The 20,043-nt window shown below is 43.7% G+C and overlaps 1 protein-coding gene across 1 annotated transcript; it reads right to left on the bottom strand.

Moving 5' to 3' along the window:
• Window positions 1–15,165: 15,165 nt before the first annotated feature.
• On the bottom strand, window positions 15,166–17,468 carry CCIN (calicin). The gene has a single exon (XM_040266638.1). It carries the CDS (start codon window positions 17,318–17,320, stop codon window positions 15,557–15,559), a length of 1,764 nt encoding a protein of 587 aa, XP_040122572.1. The 5' UTR covers window positions 17,321–17,468; the 3' UTR covers window positions 15,166–15,556.
• Between the last annotated feature and the right edge of the window lie 2,575 nt (window positions 17,469–20,043).

Genomic DNA, 20,043 nt, shown 5'->3' with positions numbered 1-20,043 from the left:
CTTAAAAGATCTTGATGGGCTTGTATTATCTATTGCAGTGTAATTAGAAATTAGTACCTTAAAATAACCAACATTATTTCTTACAATTTCAGAGGGTCAGGAATCTACGGGGGATCTCACATGGCTTCACATGGCTGTTGTCGGGAAGCCTCAGTTCCTTGCCACATGGGCCTCTCTAAAGAGTTGCCCATGACACAGAAGTTGACACCCTCCAGAGTGAGTAATCCAAGAAAGAAAGAATGACCAAGATGGAGGCATGGTATCTTAATAACTTTATTGAGATAAAATTTACATACCATATAATTCACCCACTTAAAGTATACAGTTCAGTGGCTTTTAGTAAATTCACAGAATTGTATGTATCACCACTATAAATTTTAGAACATTATTGGGGGTGGTGGTGGTCTAGTTACTAAGTCACGTCCAACTCTTGTGACCACATGGAAAGTAGCCCACCAGGCTCCTCTGTCCATGAGATTTCTCAGGCAAGAATACTGGAATGGGTTGTCATTTTCTTCTCCAGGGGATCTTCCTGACCTAGGGATTGAACCAGGGTCTCCTGCATTGCAGGCAGATTCTTTACCGACCCAAAAAACTTTGAACTTTTAGTTTCCACTTCTCAGTACTCTTAAGTCCTCCAGCTCTAGACAACCAATTTTCTGTTTTCTGTCTCCACAAAGTTGCCTATTATGTGCACTTTATAAAAATGAAATTATAGGACATGTGGTCCTTTGTGACTGACTTCTTTCATTTAGGAAATGTTTTCAAGATTCATTCATGTTGTAGCATGTCCCAGTACTTTATTCTTTTTATGGCTGAATAATATTCCATTGTATGGATATACCATTTTTACTTAGGAGTTGATGAACACTTTTAAACTCTTATGTATGATACTGCTGTGCACATTCATGTACAAGCTTTTGTGTGCATATATGTTTATTTCCCTTGAGTATGTGCACCTAGGAAAGGAGTTAATGGGCATGAACTCAGCATTCAAAAAAGTGAGATCATGGCATCTGGTCCCATCACTTCATGCCAAATACACGGGGAAACAATGGAAACAGTGACAGACTTTATTTTCTTGGGCTCCCAAATCACAGCCATGAAATTAAAAGCACTTGCTCCTTGGAAGAAAAGCTATGACAAACCTAGATAGCATATTAAAAAGCAGAGACATTACTTTACTGACAAATGTCTGTATAGTTCAAGCTATGGTTTTTTCAGTAATCATGTGTGGATATGAGAGTTTGGACCACAAAGAAGGCTGAGCACCAAAGAATTGATGCTTTTGAACTGTGATATTGGAGAAGGCTCTTGAGAGTCCCTTGGACTGCAAGGAGATCAAACCAGTCCATTTTAAAGGAAGTCAATTCTGAATATTCATTGGAAGGACTGATGCTGAAGCTGAAGCTCCAATACTTTGGCCACCTGATGTGAAGAGCTGACTCATTAGAAAAGACCCTGATGCTGGGAAAGATTGAAGGCAGGAGCAGAAGGGGATGACAGAGGATGAGATGGTTGGATGACATCACTGACTCAATGGACATGAGTTTGAACAAACTCCAGGAGATGGTAAAGGACAGGGAATCCTGGCATGCTGCAGTCCACGGGGTCACAAAGAGTTGGACATGACTGAGTGACTGAACAGCAACAATACCCAGTATATATATATATAACTGGTCATATGGTAACTCCATGTTTAATCATTTGAGAAATTGCCAGACTTTTCCAAAGTGGTTGTACTATTTTACATTCCTACTAACATTGTTTGAGGGTTCCACATTCTCACTAATACTTATTATCTGTCTTTTTTTAAATATAGCTGTCCTACTAGGTATGAAGTGGTGTCTCATTATAGTTTTGATTTGCATTTCACTGATGGCTACTGATATTGAACATCTTTTCATTCACATGTTGGCCATGTGTGTATCTTCTTTGAGGAAATGTATTCAGATCCTTTGCCCATCTTTAAATTGTTTTTTTTCTCTCATTATTGGGTTGTAAGACTTCTTTATGTATTCCTTGTCTTGTATGTGCTTTTCAATTATTTTCTCTATTTGTGTCTTTTCACCTTCTTGATGGTGTCCTTTGAGGCACAAAAGTTTTTAATTTTTCTGATGGTTATTTATGGTTTTGGAGTAATATCTATGAAACTATTGACTATCCAAAGTCATACAAGCACCTGTATGAGACTCATAAAGGTTTTTTTAAAAATTCAAAATCAGGAATAAAATAGGATCGCTGAAGAGTCTCAAGACATTATAAAGATCATAAAAGGATATACAGACAAATGTATGTTAATAGACTTGAAAATGTAAATGAAATAGGGAAATTTCTGGAAAATACAACTTAAAAATAACATAAGGAGAAATAGAACTGTATATTCCTATAACTAGTAAAAATATCTTTAATAAATTAAAACCCTTCAAAGAAAATTCCATTTGGCTTCATTAGTGAAAATTTCAGTCTTCACAAAATTCTTCCAGAGAATTTTGAAAAGGGGAATATACTTCTCAACTCATTTTATGGGAAGCATAATCTTGATACAAAACACAACAAAGACAATAAGAGAAAGGAAAATTATAGGCAAAGTCATTCATGAATATAGTTGAAAAAACCCTGAGCTGGGAGTAACATGAAGTCAGCACATTCCCCCTGGTCTTTCCCACTGAATGCAGATACGAAACGTAGCTGCATGCACAGAGCAGAAGCTATATGAAGACTCTGAAAAGTAAACAGTGGCAGGCAAATCAAGGAAGACCAAAATATGAAGCCCTGAACTGGCAATGAGTTCATCATTTTTATCCTCTGGTCTTCTCCCACTTGATCTCAGATGTGGGCATGGCTATGAGAAAGTACATGGAAGAGTGGGCTAAATATAGCTCTAGCTTTTATTTTCTCTGGCTGGAGAACCAAAAAGAGTAACCACAGGGAACTGAAGAGTATAAGGGAGATCATGGAGAGTGAGGAGCTTGGGAGAATTTACAAATTCCTGGGCTCCGCCCTTAGCTGTAGTTTGATTGATCTGGTAATCCGCATGTAAAAGACTTAGGGAACTGAATTTACCTTCAGTCATGTCCAAGAACAGAGAAGCCCCAGCGAGATGGTAGGCGCTGGAGCCACTTTGAAGAGATACCTCATGTCCAAGGGCAAAGGAGAAGCCCCAGCAAGATGCAGGAGGGGCGAAATCATGTTTAGAATCACACCCCATACCAGCTAGAGGTGCTCAGAGGGCTCAAACATACCTTGTGTGCATCAGGACACAGAGACCCCACAGAGACCCACAGGGACTGAGTCAGAACTGTGCTTGGTGAGCAGTGGACTGCTGTAGGGGCAGGGGCTCTGGGTGCAATAGACCTGGGTACAGCATAAACCCCCTTGGAGTAGGTCACCATTAACCCACCATAGAGCCACCAGAACTTATACAGGACTGCGGAAACACTCTTAGAGGGCACAAACAAAACCTTGTGTGCACCAGGACCCAGGAGAAAGGGGCAGTGACCCCACAAGAGACTGACCCAGACTTGCCCGTGCATGTCCAAGAGTCTCTGGCAGAGGTGTGGGTCGATGGCCTGCTGCAGAGTTGGGGCTCTGAGTGTAGCAGTGCATGGTGGGACCTTTTGAAGGAGGCCACCATTATCTTCATTACCTCCGCTACAGTTTGGCCTCAGCTCAAATAACAGGGAGGGAACACAGCCCCACCCATCAACAGAAAACTCTATTAAAGATTTACTGAGCACGGCCCCACCCATCAGAACAAGACCCAGTTTCCCCCTCAGTCAGTCTCTCCCATCAGGAGGCTTCCATAAGCCTCTTATCCTTCTCCATCAGAGGGCAGACAGATTGAAAACCACAGTCACAGAAAACTAACCAATCTGATCAAATGGACCACAACTTGTCTAACTCAATGAAACTATGAGCCATGCCGTGTAGGGCCACCCAACACAGATGGGTCATGGTGGAGAGTTCTGACAAAACGTGGTCCACTGGAGAAGGGAATGGCAAACCACTTCAGTATTCTTGCCTTGAGAACCCCGTGAACAGTATGAAAAGGCAAAAAAATAGGACACTGAAAGATGAACTCCCCAGGTCAGTAGGTGCCCAACATGCTACTGGAGATCAGTGGAGAACTAACTCCAGAAAGAATGAAGAGACAGAGCCAAAGCAAAAACAACATTCAGTTGTGGATGTAACTGGTGATGGAAGTAAAGTCCAATACTGTAAAGAGCAATATTGCATAGGAACCTGGAATGTTAGGTCCATGAATCAAGGCAAATTGGAAGTGGTCAAACAGGAGATGGCAAGAGTGAACACTGACATTTTAGGAATCAGAGAACTAAAATGGACTGGAATGGGTGAATTTAACTCAGATGACCATTATATCTACTACTGTGGGCAAGAATCCCTTAGAAGAAATGGAGTAGCTCTCATAGTCAACAAAATAGTTCAAAATGCAGTACTTGGATGCAATCTCAAAACGGCAGAATGATCTATGTTTGTTTCCAAGGCAAACTATTCAATATCACAGTAACCCAGGCCTAAAGAAAGAAAGTGAAATTGCTCAGTTGTGTCCAGCTCTTTGAGACCCCATGGACTATAGGCTACCAAAATCCTCTGTCCATGAGATTTTCCAGGCAAGGGTACTAGAGTGGGTTGCCATTTCCTTCTCCAGGGGATCTTCCCAATCCAGGGATCGAACCTGGGTCTCTAGCACTGCAGGCAGACGCTTTACCATCTGAGCCACCAGGGAATGCACCAACCAATAATGCTGAAGCAGCTGAAGTTGAATGCTTCTATGAAGACCTACAAGACCTTCTAGAACTAACACACAAAAAAGATGTCCTTTTCATTATAGGGGACTGGAATGCAAAAGTAGGAAGTCAAGAAACACCTGGAGTAACAGGCAAATTTGGCCTTGGAGTACAGAATGAAGCAGGGCAAAGGCTAACAGAGTTTTGCCAAGAGAACGAACTGGTCATAGCAAATTCCCTCTTCCAACAACACAAGAGAAGACTCTACACATGGACATCACCAGATGGCCAATACTGAAGTCAGATTGATTATATTCTTTGCAGCCAAAGATGGAGAAGCTCTATACAGTCAGCAAAAACAAGACCGCGAGCTGACTGTGGCTCAGATCATGAACTCCTTATTGCTGAATTCAGACTGAAATTGAAGAAAGTAGGGAAAATCACTAGACCATTCAGGTATGACCTAAATCAAATCTCTTATGATTATCCAGTGGAAGTGACAAATAGATTCAAGGAATTAGATCTGATAGAGTGCCTGAAGAACTATGGACAAAGGTTCATGACGTTGCACAGGAGGCAGGGATCCCAGACCATCCCCAAGAAAAAGAAATGCAAAAAGGCAAAATGGTTGTCTGAGGAGGCCCTACAAACAGCTATGAAAAGAAGAGAAGTGAAAAGCAAAGGAGAAAAGGAAAGATATATCCATTTGAGTGCAGAGTTCCAAAGAATAGCAAGGAGAGATAAGAAAGCCTTCCTCAGTGATCAATGCAAAGAAATAGAGGAAAACAATAGAATGGGAAAGACTAGAAATTTCAAGAAAATTAGAGATAACAAGGAAACATTTCATGCAAAGATGGGCTCAATAAAGGACAGAAATGGTATGGACTTAACAGAAGCAGAAGATATTAAGAAGAGGTGGCAAGAATACACAGAACTATATAAAAAAGATCTTCAGGACCCAGATAATCATGATGGTATGATCACCAACCTAGAGCCAGACATCCTGGAATGTGAAGTCAGGTGGGCCTTAGGAAGCATCACTACAAAAAAAGCTAGTGGAGGTGATGGAATTCCAGTTGAGCTATTTCAAATCCTGAAAGATGATGCTGTGAAGGTGCTACACTCAACATGCCAGCATTTGGAAAACTCAGCAGTGGCCACAGGACTGGAAAAGGTCAGTTTCCATTCCAATCCCAAAGAAAGGCAATGCCAAAGAATGCTCAAACTACCACACAATTGCACTCATCTCACACACTAGCAAAGTAATGCTCAAAATTCTCCAAGCCAGGCTTCAACAGTGTGTGAACCGTGAACTTCCAGATATTCAAGCTGGATTTAGAAAAGGCAAATGAACCAGAGATCAAATTGCCAACATCTGTTAGATCATCAAAAAATCAAGAGAGTTCCAGAAAAACATCTACTTCTTTATTGACTATGCCAAAACCTTTGATTGTGTGGATCATCACACACTGTGGAATATTCTTAAAGAGATGGGAATACCAGACCACCTGACCTGCCTCTTGAGAAATCTGTATTCAGGTCAAGAAACAACAGTTAGAACTGGACATGGAACAACAGACTGGTTCCAAATCAGGAAAGGAGTACGTCAAGGCTGTATATTGTCACCCTGTTTATTTAACTTATATGCAGGGTACATCATGAGAAATGCTGGACTGCAAGAAGCACAAGCTGGAATCAAGATTGCTGGGAGAAATATCAATAACCTCAGATATGCAGATGACACCACCCTTATGGCAAAAAGTGAAGAAGAACTAAAGAGCCTCTTGAAAGTGAAAGAGGAGAGTGAAAAAGTTGGCTTAAAACTCAACATTCAGAAAACTAAGATCATGGCATCTGGTCCTATCACTTCATAGCAAATAGATGGGGAAACAATGTACACAGTGGCTGACTTTATTTTGGGGGGCTTCAAAATTACTGCAGATGGTGACTGCAGCCATGAAATTAAAAGACACTTACTCCTTGGAAGAAATGTTAGGACCAACAGACAGCTTATTAAAAATCAGAGACATTACTTTGCCAACAAAGGTCTGCCTAGTCAAAGCTATGATTTTTCCAGTAGTCATGTATGGATATGAGAGTTGGACTGTAAAGAAAACTGAATGCTGAATAATTGATGCTTTTGAACTGTGGTGTTGGAGAAGACTCTTGAGAGCCCCTTGGACTGCAAGGAGATACAACCAGTCCATCCTAAAGGAAATCAGTCCTGATATTCATTGGAAGGACAGATGCTGAAGCTGAAACTCCAATACTTTGGCCAGCTGATGCCAAGAACTGACTCATTTGAAAAGACCATGATACTGAGAAAGATTGAAGGTGGAGGAGAAGGGGATGACAGAGGATGAGATGGTTGGATAGCATCACTGACTCAATGGACATGAGTTTGAGTAAACTCTGGGAGTTGGTGATGGACAGAGAGGCCTGGAGTGCTGCAGTACATAGGGTCACAAAGAGTCGGACATGACTGAGCGACTGAACTGAACTGATGTTCCAGATTGGTCACTAGGTGGCCCAAACATGGGACAGATTCAAATACCGGTACAAAATCTTGGAAGACTGGAATCAAATTCTAACCACAGCCCATAGGTCAGTTAGAACTTATATCCTGAAACTAGTTTGGTCAATTATATACTAGTACAAAAATATCCACATTCTTTATAGGATTTTATAAGACCCAAAGTCTCATGTCATAGTATTCAAAATATTTAAGATACAATCTAGAATTACCTAGCATGTGAATAACCAGGAAAATCTCAACTCACACAAACACACAAAAGACAATCCACACATATCAGTACCAAGATGGTTTAGATATTGGAGTTATCTGACAAAGACTTTACATCAGCTATTATAAAAGTGCTCTTACAAATAATTGTAAACATCCTTGGAACAACTGAAAAATTAGAAAGCTTCAGCAAAGAAATTATAAAAAGAATAACAAAATGGAAATGTTTGAACTGGAAACTTTTAAAAGCAAAAATTTACAAACTCAGATAGATCCCAAAGCAAAATGGAGATGACAGAGGTAAGAGTTACCGAATATGAAGACTGATCAGTAGATATTAGTCTGAACAGTGAGGAAAAAAGCTGAAAAGAGCCCCAGGGACCTGTGGAACAACAACAACAAAAAGTGTAACATTTGTTGCATCAGACTTCCAGAAAGAAAATAGTGTACAAAGCTGGAAAAAATATTTGAAATAATAACAGCCAGAAACTTGCCAAATTTGGCAAAGATATAAATCTACAGATTCAAAAACCCAATGAAGATCATGGCAACCGGTCCCAGCACTTCAGGACAAATATATGGGGAAACAATGGAAACAGTGACAGACTTTATTTTCTGGGGCTCCAAAATCACTGCAGATGGTTATTGCAGCCATGAAATTAAAAGACGCTTGCTCCTTGGAAGAAAAGCTATGACAAACCTAGACAGCATATTAAAAAGCAGGGACATTACTTGGTTGACAAAGATCCATACAGTCAAAGCTACGGTTTTTCCAGTCATGTATGGATGTGAGATTGGGACTACAAAGAAGGCTGAGCACCAAAGAATTGATGCTTTTGAATTGTGATGTTGGAGAAGACTCTTGAGAGTCCCTTGGATTGCAGGGAGATGCAACCAGTCAATTTTAAAGGAAATCAGTCCTGAATATTCCTTGGAAGGACTGATGCTGAAGCTGAAACTACAATACTTTGGCCACCTGATACAAAGAACTGACTCATTTGAAAAGACCCTGATGCTGGGCACGATTGAAGGCAGGAGGAGAAGGGGATGACAGAGGATGAGATGGTTGAATGGCATGACTGACTCAATGGACATGAGTTTGAGCAAGCTCCGGGAGTTAGTGATGGACAGGGAATCCTGGCGTGCTGCAGTCCATGGGGTCACAAAGAGTTGGACATGACTGAGCAACTGAACTGAACTGAAATGGATCATGCTTTTTGCATGTCATATCTAAAAGATCTTTGCTTAACCCCCCATTACAAAGATTTGGTCCATGTTTCTTTCTAAAAGTTTTGTAGTTTTACATTTTACATTTAGAGCTATGATTCATATTGAGTGGAGAGAAGATACTTATCACATGTACAACTGAAAGAGCTCACATCTGGAATATATAAAGATCCCCTACAGTCTGCTAAGTACAAAATCAATATACAGAAATCAATGTATTTCTATAGACTAAAAAGAGGAAATGAATTTTTCAAAGAATGCTATATATTTTAAAATAATATTATATCTAATATACATGACTATATATATTTTAATAATATATATTAATTTTAAAATGTCCAGTACTTAGGAATAAATCTAACAAACATTGTGCGAGACCTCTACAAAGTATAAAACGTTAAGAAGAATTACAGAAGACTCCCTAAAATGGAAATATACCATGTCCATGAATTTTAAAAACTGATATTGCAAATATATGAAATTTCCCTAAATTGATCTGTAAATTCAGCACAATCACAATCAAAACCTCAACAGTTTTGTGGATCTTGACAAACAAATTCTAAACCACATCGGATATGACAAAGCTATAGAACTGGAGGTGGTACTATTGGTGTAAGGTCAGATGAATAGACCAATGGAATAAGAGAGCTCATAAGCACATCCACCCATGTATGGACATGTGATTTACAACAAAGGTGGCACTGCAGAAAAGCAGGAAAACTGGTTCTGGGACAACTACATACCCATATTGGATATTTGTGACCTCAGGGTAAAGAATGATTTCCTCAAGTATCAAGAGCAGTAACCAAAAATGAAAAGACAAATCAGACTAATTAAAATTAAAATATACCATTATGAGTGGAAGGGCAAGCCACAGAATGGGAGAAGATATTTACCACATTTGAAACTGGTAAATGACTCATATCTAGTCTATATTAAGAATTCCAGGGACTTCCCTGATGGTCCAGTGGTTAAGAGTTCACTTTCCAGTGCAGGGGGTGTGGGTTTGATGGTTCCTTGGTTGGGGAGCTAAGATCCCACATGCCTCCCAGCCAGAAAACCAGAACATAAACAACAGAAGCAATATTGTAAACAAATTTAATAAACTCTAAAAACTTAAAAAATGGTCCAAATCAAACTTTAAAACTTTAAAAATGGTCTAACTCAAAAAAATTGGAAAAAAAAAAAAAAAGAATTCCAACAAGTCAAAAAGAGAAAATAGTCAACCAAACAGAAAAAAAGATTTCACAAAAGAGGAAATCCAAATGTCCAATAAACATTAAAAGGTGCTTAACTTTTAATTATCAATCAAGAGAATGCAAATTAAAACTGCATTGAGATAATACTTCATATCTGATTGGCAATAATAAAAGTCTGACAATACTAAGTATTGGCAAGCATGTAGAAACAACATGAGTTCTCAAGTACTGCTGATGGGATGTAAAGCTGGCACAATCACTTTGCGAAATAGTTTGGCATTATCTAGAAATGAAGACAGCAATTCCACTTATGATCTAGATAAAGCTGAGTACACATGGATCAAGATACATTCATAAGAATAGCATTGTCTGTAATTGTCCAAACTGGAAACCACCCAGATATCCATGAACAGGAGACTGGATAAATACAAGGATACACTCATATGACAGAATACTACACAGAAGATGAACGGGAAGAACTGTACCTACGAACAACAACGTGGATCGTGAAAACAGTTTAAGTGAAAGAAGCCAGACACAAAATAATTTATAAGTACAGGTCTCTTATGTAAAGTTCAAAGGCAGGCTGAACTAATCTATGTATTAGAAATGCCTACTTAGACGGTAAAGCTATGTGCTGTGCTTAGCCGTTCAGTCGTGTCTGACGTTTTGCAACCCCATGAACTGTAGCTGGCCAGGCACCTCTGTCCATGAGGATTCTCCAGGCAGGAATAAGGAGCAAGAAACAGGGAATTCCCTGACAGTCAAGTGGTAGGAGCCTGTGCTTTCACTGCCGAGGGCTTGGGTTAGATCCCTGGTCAGGAAGATGAAAGAAAAGCAAGGAAGGCATTATCATAAAGCTCAGAGAGCAGAGAAGGGATGTAATCAGGAAGGGGCCACACTGGAGACTTTTGAGGTATTAGCAATATTCTATTGCTTGAACTCAGTAATGGTTACATGGATATTTACAATAGTTATAATTCATTAAGCTAAACAATTATGTATTGTTGCTTTTCTATGTGGGTTATATATTCGTAATAAAAAAGGTTTTAAATGTTTCTTACAACTCTGAATAAAGCATTCTAATAATAAGCATTCTAACGCGATATATTTACTTTTGTTCAAAGATGTAACATTGTTCTTTTGAACATAAGTGTAGAATTTTTTATGTCATCTTTTAAATGCTACCAAATAGATCCAGGAGAATGGGAGCATGTTTCTCATTACTGAGATTGGTGAAAATGCAGAGAGGATGTGGTTGATAGTGGATATTTTCTCACATACTTTAAAAAATCTTTAATATTCTAAGATAGATGGCTTGGTAGGAAGGAATAGAGACTTGTTATGATTCTGTGGCCTGAACGAAATAATGGCATAAAGACTGTCATGTTTCTGAGTCCCACTACCTTTGTACCTTGAGAACTCTTCCTCAAGAATAATACTTTCTCTGATAACAACAGTCATCAAAAATAAGCCCCTGAAAAGATATCCAGCATCACTAGGCATCAGGGCAATGCAAATCAAAACCACAATGAGATGCTGCTTTCTCACTAGGATGACTGTTTGTGGAAAGACAGACAATAAGAAGTGCTGGTGAGGGGGCAGAAAGTTGGATCCCTCATACATTGCTGGTGGGAATGCCAAATGATTCAGCTGCTTTGGGAAACAGTCTGGCAGTTCCTCAAGTGGTTAAACAAAGAGTTAAAATTTGATCTAACAATTCTATTCCTAGGTGTACACCCAAGAGAAATGAAAACCTGTGTGAACACAAAACCTTGTACACAAATGTTCATTGAGCACTATTCGTAACAGCCAAGAAGTGGAAGCAAACCAAATCTCCATCTATTAACTGATAAACAGACACATAAAATGTGGTATAACCTCACAGTGGAATAGTATCCAGCCATAAAAAGGAATGAATTACATGCTACAACATGGATGAAACTTGAAAACATTATGCTAAGTGAAAGCCAGAAAAAAAAGGTCACATTTTATATGAAATGTCTAGAATAGATGAATCCATAGAGTCAGAAACTAAATTATTGGCTGCCTGGGGCTGGGGAATTGAGGGGGCTAGAGAGTTACAGCTATGGGGTAGATTTCTTTTTGGAGTGATGAAAATGTCCTAAAATTGATTGTTGTAATGATTGGAGAACTCTGTGAATATATAAAAACCATTGAATTCTATACTTTAAATGGGTGAATTACTAGTCAGTAATGATTTTTTAAAATATGTCCTCATAGCACTGTGCTACTTAACATTTTTAAAGACCTATCTTGGACCAAAATACCCTAGTTTAAAACACCAGGCTTCACACGTGAACACAGACACTGTCTGGATAAGTCAAAAAAGTATTAATACCACAAACTCTTCTTTGGATATTGGTGTCTTGATTAAAGGAATCTTCGCCAGACACTTCACTGACACTAGTTTATATCCTCACAAGGCATCCGGGGCGGTGCACCCTGGGAAGATTTGGAGAGGTTAAATGTTGCTCTCTGTGTGTGCATAAAACGTTTGACATATTATTTTGAAAAGGAAGATGAGAAAAGAGAACTAGAATGAAATCTCCACCACAGGTGTATTCTCAGGTCAATTTTAGGAAAAAAGTTGAGGATCTGAAAACTGATTCCCTTCAAAGTATGCTTGTCTGAATTTCCCTTGGAAAGACTTCATGTATTCCAGTTTGAAGACTTGGATTATGGTACAAAAGTCATGCCTTTCAAGACTATAATCTCTGCTATGAATTGCTGAAGCTCTTCTAGCAACAGAAGCCAAGAGTTGAGCTCTGATTCCTACATTCAGCTGTGCCAACCTCCTCAGGGCAATAAACCCTGAAGCTTCAGCTTCATGGTCTAACTTTGAAGGAGCAAGGAAGGACCACATTGGTTAATATATCAAATTATAATCTCACTATTCTAAAAGGAAAGGAAGGAAGGAAATCCCACTGCAAGGAAAAGAAAGAATGTTGAGAAAAAGACAACAGTGTCATCAGGAGACAGTTTGGTGGTGTGGTGAGAACAGAAGCCAGACTGAGTGGCTTAGAGTTTGGTCTGGAACCGGAGAGCAGAGGCAACATTCAGGAAGCTCAGCTGAGGAAAGCGGTGGGCAGATAGCAAGAGCTAGACCTCAAACCTGAGGAGGGTTTGTCTTCAGGTTAGCAGAACCTTGAGAATATTTCTGGAACGAAGAGAAGACATCAGGTAGGGAATGTTGAGAGGGAGGGAACTAGGGAGCCTGGCAAGCTGCAAGGAAACAGAACAAGACAGGAGATTGCTTTGAATCGTGGAAGGACACCTCTTCCTCAGAGGTGCAGAAAAGCAGTGGAAGCTCTGGAGAAGTTTTTTGGGGGGACAACAGATTACTTAAGGTGCTAGGTCGTCTGACCTCTATTTCTCTGGAGTTCTGGCAGCAAAATGAGAGGTAAGTGGCTGAGAAGAAACAGAAAGAAGGGCAGGGCCCCAGGACACCAGAGAAGGTTGGAGAATCAGCAGTAGGGAATGGCCATCTGGTGCCATAAGAAGTGACTGGGTTAGCCAAGCCTGGTGGAATGGGGCGGGGCAGCTGGGCTTAGCTGTGTGGGTGCGTAGGACCCTCTTCTTCCAGCTGGGAGATGCACTGAGGTGAGCAGAGGCGGGGGCTGCCCAGGATTGGAGAAGAGAGAAATGTGGGGTAAGTTCCCAGGGGAGAGAGACTCAGCTGTGAAGTCCAAGGTCCTGGACTGGAGGGAGCGAAGTTAAGACCTGGGCAGAAGGGTAGGCTTTGAAGAGAGAGGCCACCCTTCAGGGAAGTCAAGAAGCTGCAGCTGAGTGGGTGAAGCAGGATTGAGTGGGAAAATGAAGGGGATGGAGCAGATGTGAACCATGAGGGTATGTAAAGTATCCCACATGTATAATATAGTAGCGCTTCGTGGGCCTTGAGGTTTGTAGTCAGTCCAAAATGAGCCATGCAGTAAGTGTAATACACACTGGGTTCTAAAGACTCAATATGCAAAAAAAAAATGTTAAATACCTCATTAATAAATGTTTCCATTGATTATTTGTTTAAATGTTAATTTTTAGGTATATTGCATTAAATGAAATATATTATTAATTTTACTCATTTCTTTTTACCTTGTTAATATGGCTACCAGAAAAGTTGAAATTCCATATGTGGCTTGTGTACTACTCCTGTTGCATGGCACTGGTGGACACTCTCTCCCAGGGACAGGGACTGTCTGTGTCATCGCCCGAGCACCCAGCACAGGGACCTGCTCAGAGAGGCCCCAGTGAGTGTGCGTGTGTCTGTGTGTGAACTGATGAGCAGATGAGTAAGTGAATTCATGAAGGGACAAGTGAATGGGTGAATGAGGATTATATATGGTGTTCAAGGACTTGGTCAGTTTCCTCTAAATTGTTTAGGATTATATGAAAACACACAAATGAAATGGAAACAGGTAGTTAGAATTGAGGAGAGCTCACTAGGCTTTGAGGTAGGGAGTCCCAAAGAACATTTTATGGAACCTAACTTAATATCAGGGTCCAAGAACCTAGACCCTTGCCTCATCCCTCTTTTCCTTTTTTTTTCTTTTATAAAAGTGCTCCTGCAGCACTTTAATATGTGCCAGGGATTGTCCTAGGCACTTTGCACATCACATCACCCAGTGAGGCAGGTGCTCTTATTGTCCCCCCCCTTTACAGATAAGGGAACTAAGGCACAGAGATGTTAATAACTTTCTCAGGATTACTCACTAAGTGGTGGAACTGGCATTTGAACCAGGCCATCTCTCCCCAGTAGTCAGGCCCCTAACTACTAAACCATCCTGACTCTCATCCCATCATCTCCCTTATGTCTCCAATAGAGATGTAGGGTTTTTTTTTTTTTTTCTCCCTTTACTCACCTCTCTTCCACCCCCAGTTCCTCAGACCTTTATTCCTGCAGAAAGTTCCCAATGAACCTTGCTTACTGGAAACATGTAATTAACCCTCCAACTTGCCCACAAATGAGACACACCATAGCTGCATGGTCCAGCCCAATAGCCAAGCAACCCTACCTCCTCTCCTGTCCCAACCCCACACCCTCTGCCCGCATCCCGGAGCCTGGCTCACCACCTTCTCCCTCCCTAACCCAGGAGGCTCCTCTCCCAGACCTGGGATTGGTCCTCCCCTGCCTTCCTGGGCAGACTCAGAAATGAGTGTTGGAGGAGCCTGAGGCTTCACAACTCTGAGCAGGTGCTTTACCTGTCAGTCTAGCATGTGTCTTCAAGGTGACCAGAAAGGTATAGGATAGGGGGCCTTACAGACATCACCTTGGCCAGGGCCTGGGAGATGCCTTCATCTCACCTACCCAGAATCCCCTTCTAGCCTCTCCTTGGATCCCTTCAATGATGGAGTAGCCCTGAATCTTCACCCACTGGGAGCCAGTGCCCGAGATATGCCTCAATCCCACCCACCAGGGACTCTCTCAGCCTCAGCTTGGATCCCCTCAGTAACAGGGCAGCCCTGAATCTCCCCCCACTGGGAGTAGCCAGAGCCCAGGATCTCCACCTTCGGGGCCAAACAGAGACTAAAAAGGAACCAACACCTTCCTCTCTATTTCTCTCTCACTAAATTGTGAATAATAATGCATTTACTTATTCTCCCACTTAAAAAGTTGTTTAAATCCTTTGAAGAATCTTGCAAGGTAGCTTGGCTAGACAGCAGGCAGGACAGTCCAGTGCCTCCGGTGGGGGCGCCAGGGTCTTCCACTCGCCTGCCTTTTGGTCCAGCAGGTAGGCGTTTGGATTGATGGTATAGTCCTTTGCCTGGACATCGCTGGTTGTGGTGACACCTCCACACACAAACACTTTGTTGTCTCCAACAGAGCATATAGCATGGGACACATCCAAGGGGCAGTTGTTGGGCAAAAGAGGCACTGAGGTGGTTGTCTTGTTGGCCTTTACCTTCTGCAGGTTGATCTCCACACTCTGCCGGTGGCTGTACACGCAGAGGATGTCCTGATGAAAAGAGAGCAGGGGCCGGTGATTGAACTCAATAGGAAAGGTGATACACTGGACCACCTCCCCAGTGTTGGTATCGAAGCAGTCCACCACCCCAACCCGGGAGATGTAACCCTTCACCAAGCACCGCCCGGTGACAATATACAGATTCCGGTCACCCTTGGTGATCACGGCTGTGCCGTCCATAGGAATGCTCATCTTCCCTGCCAGGCACCAGGTCTCCTTGCGCTCATCATAGCGATAGATGTTAGAGACATAGCGCCTTGGGGCAATGCTGCCTCCCACCGAGTACACTGTCCCCCCGCAGGTCACCATGGTGTGGAAGACAAGCCCAATTGGCAGGTCGGGCAACTTGGTCCAGGAGTTGTCATCCATGTCATACCGCCAAGCTGTCTTCAGCCCTGAAATCTGCTCAGTGGTTCCACCAGAGATGTAGATGTAGCGACCAGCAGAGGTGGCACTCAGTGCTGCTGCCCGGTAGGGCATCTCTGAGAGCTTTAACCACAGGTTCTCCTGGATGATATAAGCAAACACTCCATCGTTGAACTTGCCGTGGGCCTTCTGGCCACCTAGGATGACCACTGAATCAAGCAGGGCCCCTTTCCGCTGGTAGCTCAGCAGACTGGTTGGCCTCTCCTGTTTGCGGTCCACAAGGACACTCTCAATCAGGGTTGAGTGGGCTGAGCTGTTCTCCATGCCCATCAGCTTGTCGCTGGCGTACATTAGCGTCTTGTTGGAGACAGCATTGAGGTTGATGTAATTGAAGAACTTCTTGAAATACTTCTCCCGCTCATCCTTCCGGAAGCACACCCAATTGATGAGTGCATTGAGAGCCTGGTCTTCGTTGAGCACATGCAAGTTTTCATCTCGGAGCAGGCGGCCGAAGATGACAGGCGGACAGCGCATGAAGTGCACGCTGCCCTCAGGACTGGCCCAGTAGTGGAAGTTGTCACGAATGCCAGAGTAGGCCAAGTCTGACACCTCTTTGAGCTCAAACAACTCAGCCAAGAAGAGGTAGCGCAAGCAGTTGGCACGGCGGATGGACTTGATCAGGAAGTCATTGCAGTGAATTCGAAGGCGGGGTGTGTTGAAATACTGGGCCCCACGAAGGAGCTCTTCCACGTTCTGTTCGGAGATCACCACCCTGCCACTGTAGAAGTAGTCTAGGAGCTGGTCCACGGTGGCCGGACTCAGGTAGTTGGGGTCGATGGTGATAAAGAGCTCATCGGTGGTCTTCATGTCATGGTTGGAGATGAGGTTCTTCACCAGCGGGGAGACTGCAGCCAGCACATTGCGATGTGCAAAGAAGACATGGTGGTCCACAGTCAGGGCTATGTCCCAGTACTCTTTGCGTTTTCTCTGTTTGTTCAGGTTCTGCAGTACGAAGCTGTTGTAGTTTTTCTCGGTGAATTCCAATTTCATGGTGCTTCTTGCTGGGTGAGACAGAAGATCAGCAGTAGGTACTGGAGGACAGACTTTCTCAGGCCTTTGGGATTCAGACTGATGGTTGTTTGCAGAGCAGTTGATCAGGGAGGAGTGGGAATAAGAGAGAGGATGATGTCATAGAATGGATGAGGTCATCACAATGCAGGCCCCCCTCCCTGAGGCCTTTCTCAGAGGCAGAGGGCTTTTCTCCCCTCTGATGGCTCTGATCTGCCAAGGCCAGATACCCTGCCAGGACCTAGTCCAGGGCCCAGAACTCAGGAGGAAACTCAGAGATGGGTCACAACTCCCACCTGGGACCTTCAACCTCACTTCAGGGAGGCTTCTGGAATGTCAGGGCCCCTCTGGGTGGGGCTAGTATGGGGAAGGCTATTAGGAAGGCTGAGATAAGGATTTTTACATCATCTAGAGGAATGTACATTGCACAGGAGGGAAACCAAGGCCCATAGAAGAGCATGAACTTGCCCAAGATCACGTAGCTAGTTGGAAGCAGAGCAGGGCCTGAAACCCAGTCCTTCTGGAACCACCCTTCTGGGATGCTCCTAACTACTCAACTTTCCTCTGTCTGTGATTCTCAAACCCCAAAGCACCTTTCACTACCAAGGCTCCTGGATATTAGAGAAGAAAAAGCTGTGTTCTTTGGCTTCTGACCTTTGCGGCTACAGACATCATTCTTCACATTGGGTCGGCCAAATAGGTCGGAGAGGAGAGGTGGCGGCCCTTCAGGGAGCAAGGACGCAGGAGTTACTCTCGGATCGGGGGATGGGAGGGCCCTCGAAGCCCTGATTATTTCAGTTTCACGGAAAATCGGGCCATTCTGTCCACACTTCCAAGTCTCTAGCTTGTTAAATGTTGGAGGCTGGGATAGGTCAGCTTTCCCCATCAGCTGGGGACTTGGACAAGTTTCTCATTCTCTCTAAACCTCAGTTTCCTCCGCTGTGAGATAGGAATAATAGCTGCATCCGCTTAAAAGATGATTAAGAGTTTACAAGAGAAAAGGACTGGAAAATGTTAAGCCCAGTGTTTGGTTCGCAACAATCGTTCAACAGATGCTACCTGCCATTTCACTAGTTCGCCAGGCTTCGGTGTTCCTGGCTGGCTGCTCCTTTCGTAAACACTTGTGGTTCTCTGTGATCGTTGGCAAGTCTGAAAATCCCCATCGCCTAGGGCTGGGCTCCGTGCGCCGCCTCAGCCACGCGGTGGCGCTGGAGAGTCATCTCCCGCCTGGGAACGGCGAGCTCATTACCGCCCCCGGTGCCACCCCCTCTTCCCTGACCCGATCGCCGCAAAACACCCTGTGCCCATTTTTCAGACAGAGGTAAAGCCCCAGATAGCGGGCGCACGGCCGAGCGGCTAGAAAGGAGACATCCAGAACTCTAGGCGTCCCCCTTGGTGCCCCGCCGGGTGCCACGTCCACGGCCCACCCCGCCTCGGAGCCGGCGTGGGGGCTCCCCGAGTTCCCGTGGCGCTGCTGTGCCCAGGAGGGGATAAGGACCAGCCGGAGCCTCCCACGGAAGAGGGCCGGCTCCTGCGGGTCCCACCCGGACCAGCCTTCGGGGCTCCCAGCACCCGGCTCAACAGCGTAGACCCTGGCGGCAACAGCAAGGTCGTACAGAGAAGACTTGGGCTCGGACCGCACCCTTGATCCCTGAGCCCCACTCCTGACCGTCAGGCCGTCTTTAGCGTCCTTACTAGGAAAACTGTCGCTGCAGCCTTGGAATGTGAGCCTGCCAGCTCTTTCCCTCCCGGTGTAGTCAAGTTCTCATTATTAACTGCCGGTCTTTCCCTCCTCCCTTCATTCCAGATCTGGCTTTTTCTTAATTTGAAAATTATTTTAGAGTACTTACCTTTTAATGCTATATTTGTTCACCTTGACGTCTTCAGGGTGAGAAGCACTCAGTCTCTTGAGATACGTGTCTGCACAAGGCTAGAACCTTCTGTTTTCCCCAAGGGAAGAAGGTTTGGCTTTCTGCCCTTCCACGACTAGCTCTGTGGCTTAGGTGAGTTCCACCTGGTCCCTTCTACCCCTGTGAAGATAATTAAGCTCTAATTGCTTCTCCAGCTCTGATCTCTGGAGAGGAGAGGCCGCTGTGATTTAGGTGAAGGATGAGGCCTCTTGGTGCTGAGGCCAGACACTTATCACTTCCATTGGCTTCTAGGCCTGCCCACCCAGGGGTAGGGGATGACTGGGTCATCGTCACTCCTTTGCCCCCACCCCAACGTTGATGGAGGAGGTGGCCATGCCCCTCTGTTTTTGTTTCAGGTCCCAGAAACCATGGCCAGAAGATCTCTCATCAGATGCTTCCTTCTGGTTTAAGAAAGTTAGGTTTACAGGGTGTCCTGGAGACCTTAGAGGATCCAGTAGACTTATTTCCATGTGTCAGACCTTGTACAGCCAGACAGATTGTGGCCCAGAGAGGGGAAGGGGCTCATTCAACTCAGTTCACAGAGCTAGGTCTGGAAGCCAGAGTGCCTGACTCCCTCTACCCTCTGGCTGCAAAGGAGAGGTGGCAATCTGGCTTGTCTTCTGCTCACGTGGAATTTATGGTGGTGGTGATTTAGTTCCTAAGTCATGTCCAACTCTTGCGACCCCATGGACTGTAGCCTACCAGCTCCTCTGTCCATGGGATTTCCCAGGCAAGAATTCTGGAGTGGGGTGCCATTTCCTTCTCCAGAGGATCTGCGTGACCCAGGGATCGAAC

This window comes from Oryx dammah, unplaced genomic scaffold (genome assembly GCF_014754425.2).
Source record: "Oryx dammah isolate SB20612 unplaced genomic scaffold, SCBI_Odam_1.1 HiC_scaffold_1, whole genome shotgun sequence".
In the NCBI taxonomy this organism is placed as follows: Eukaryota; Metazoa; Chordata; class Mammalia; order Artiodactyla; family Bovidae; genus Oryx; species Oryx dammah.
The sequence above is the reverse complement of the archived record's forward strand: the minus strand, read 5'-3'. Positions and strand labels throughout refer to the sequence as shown.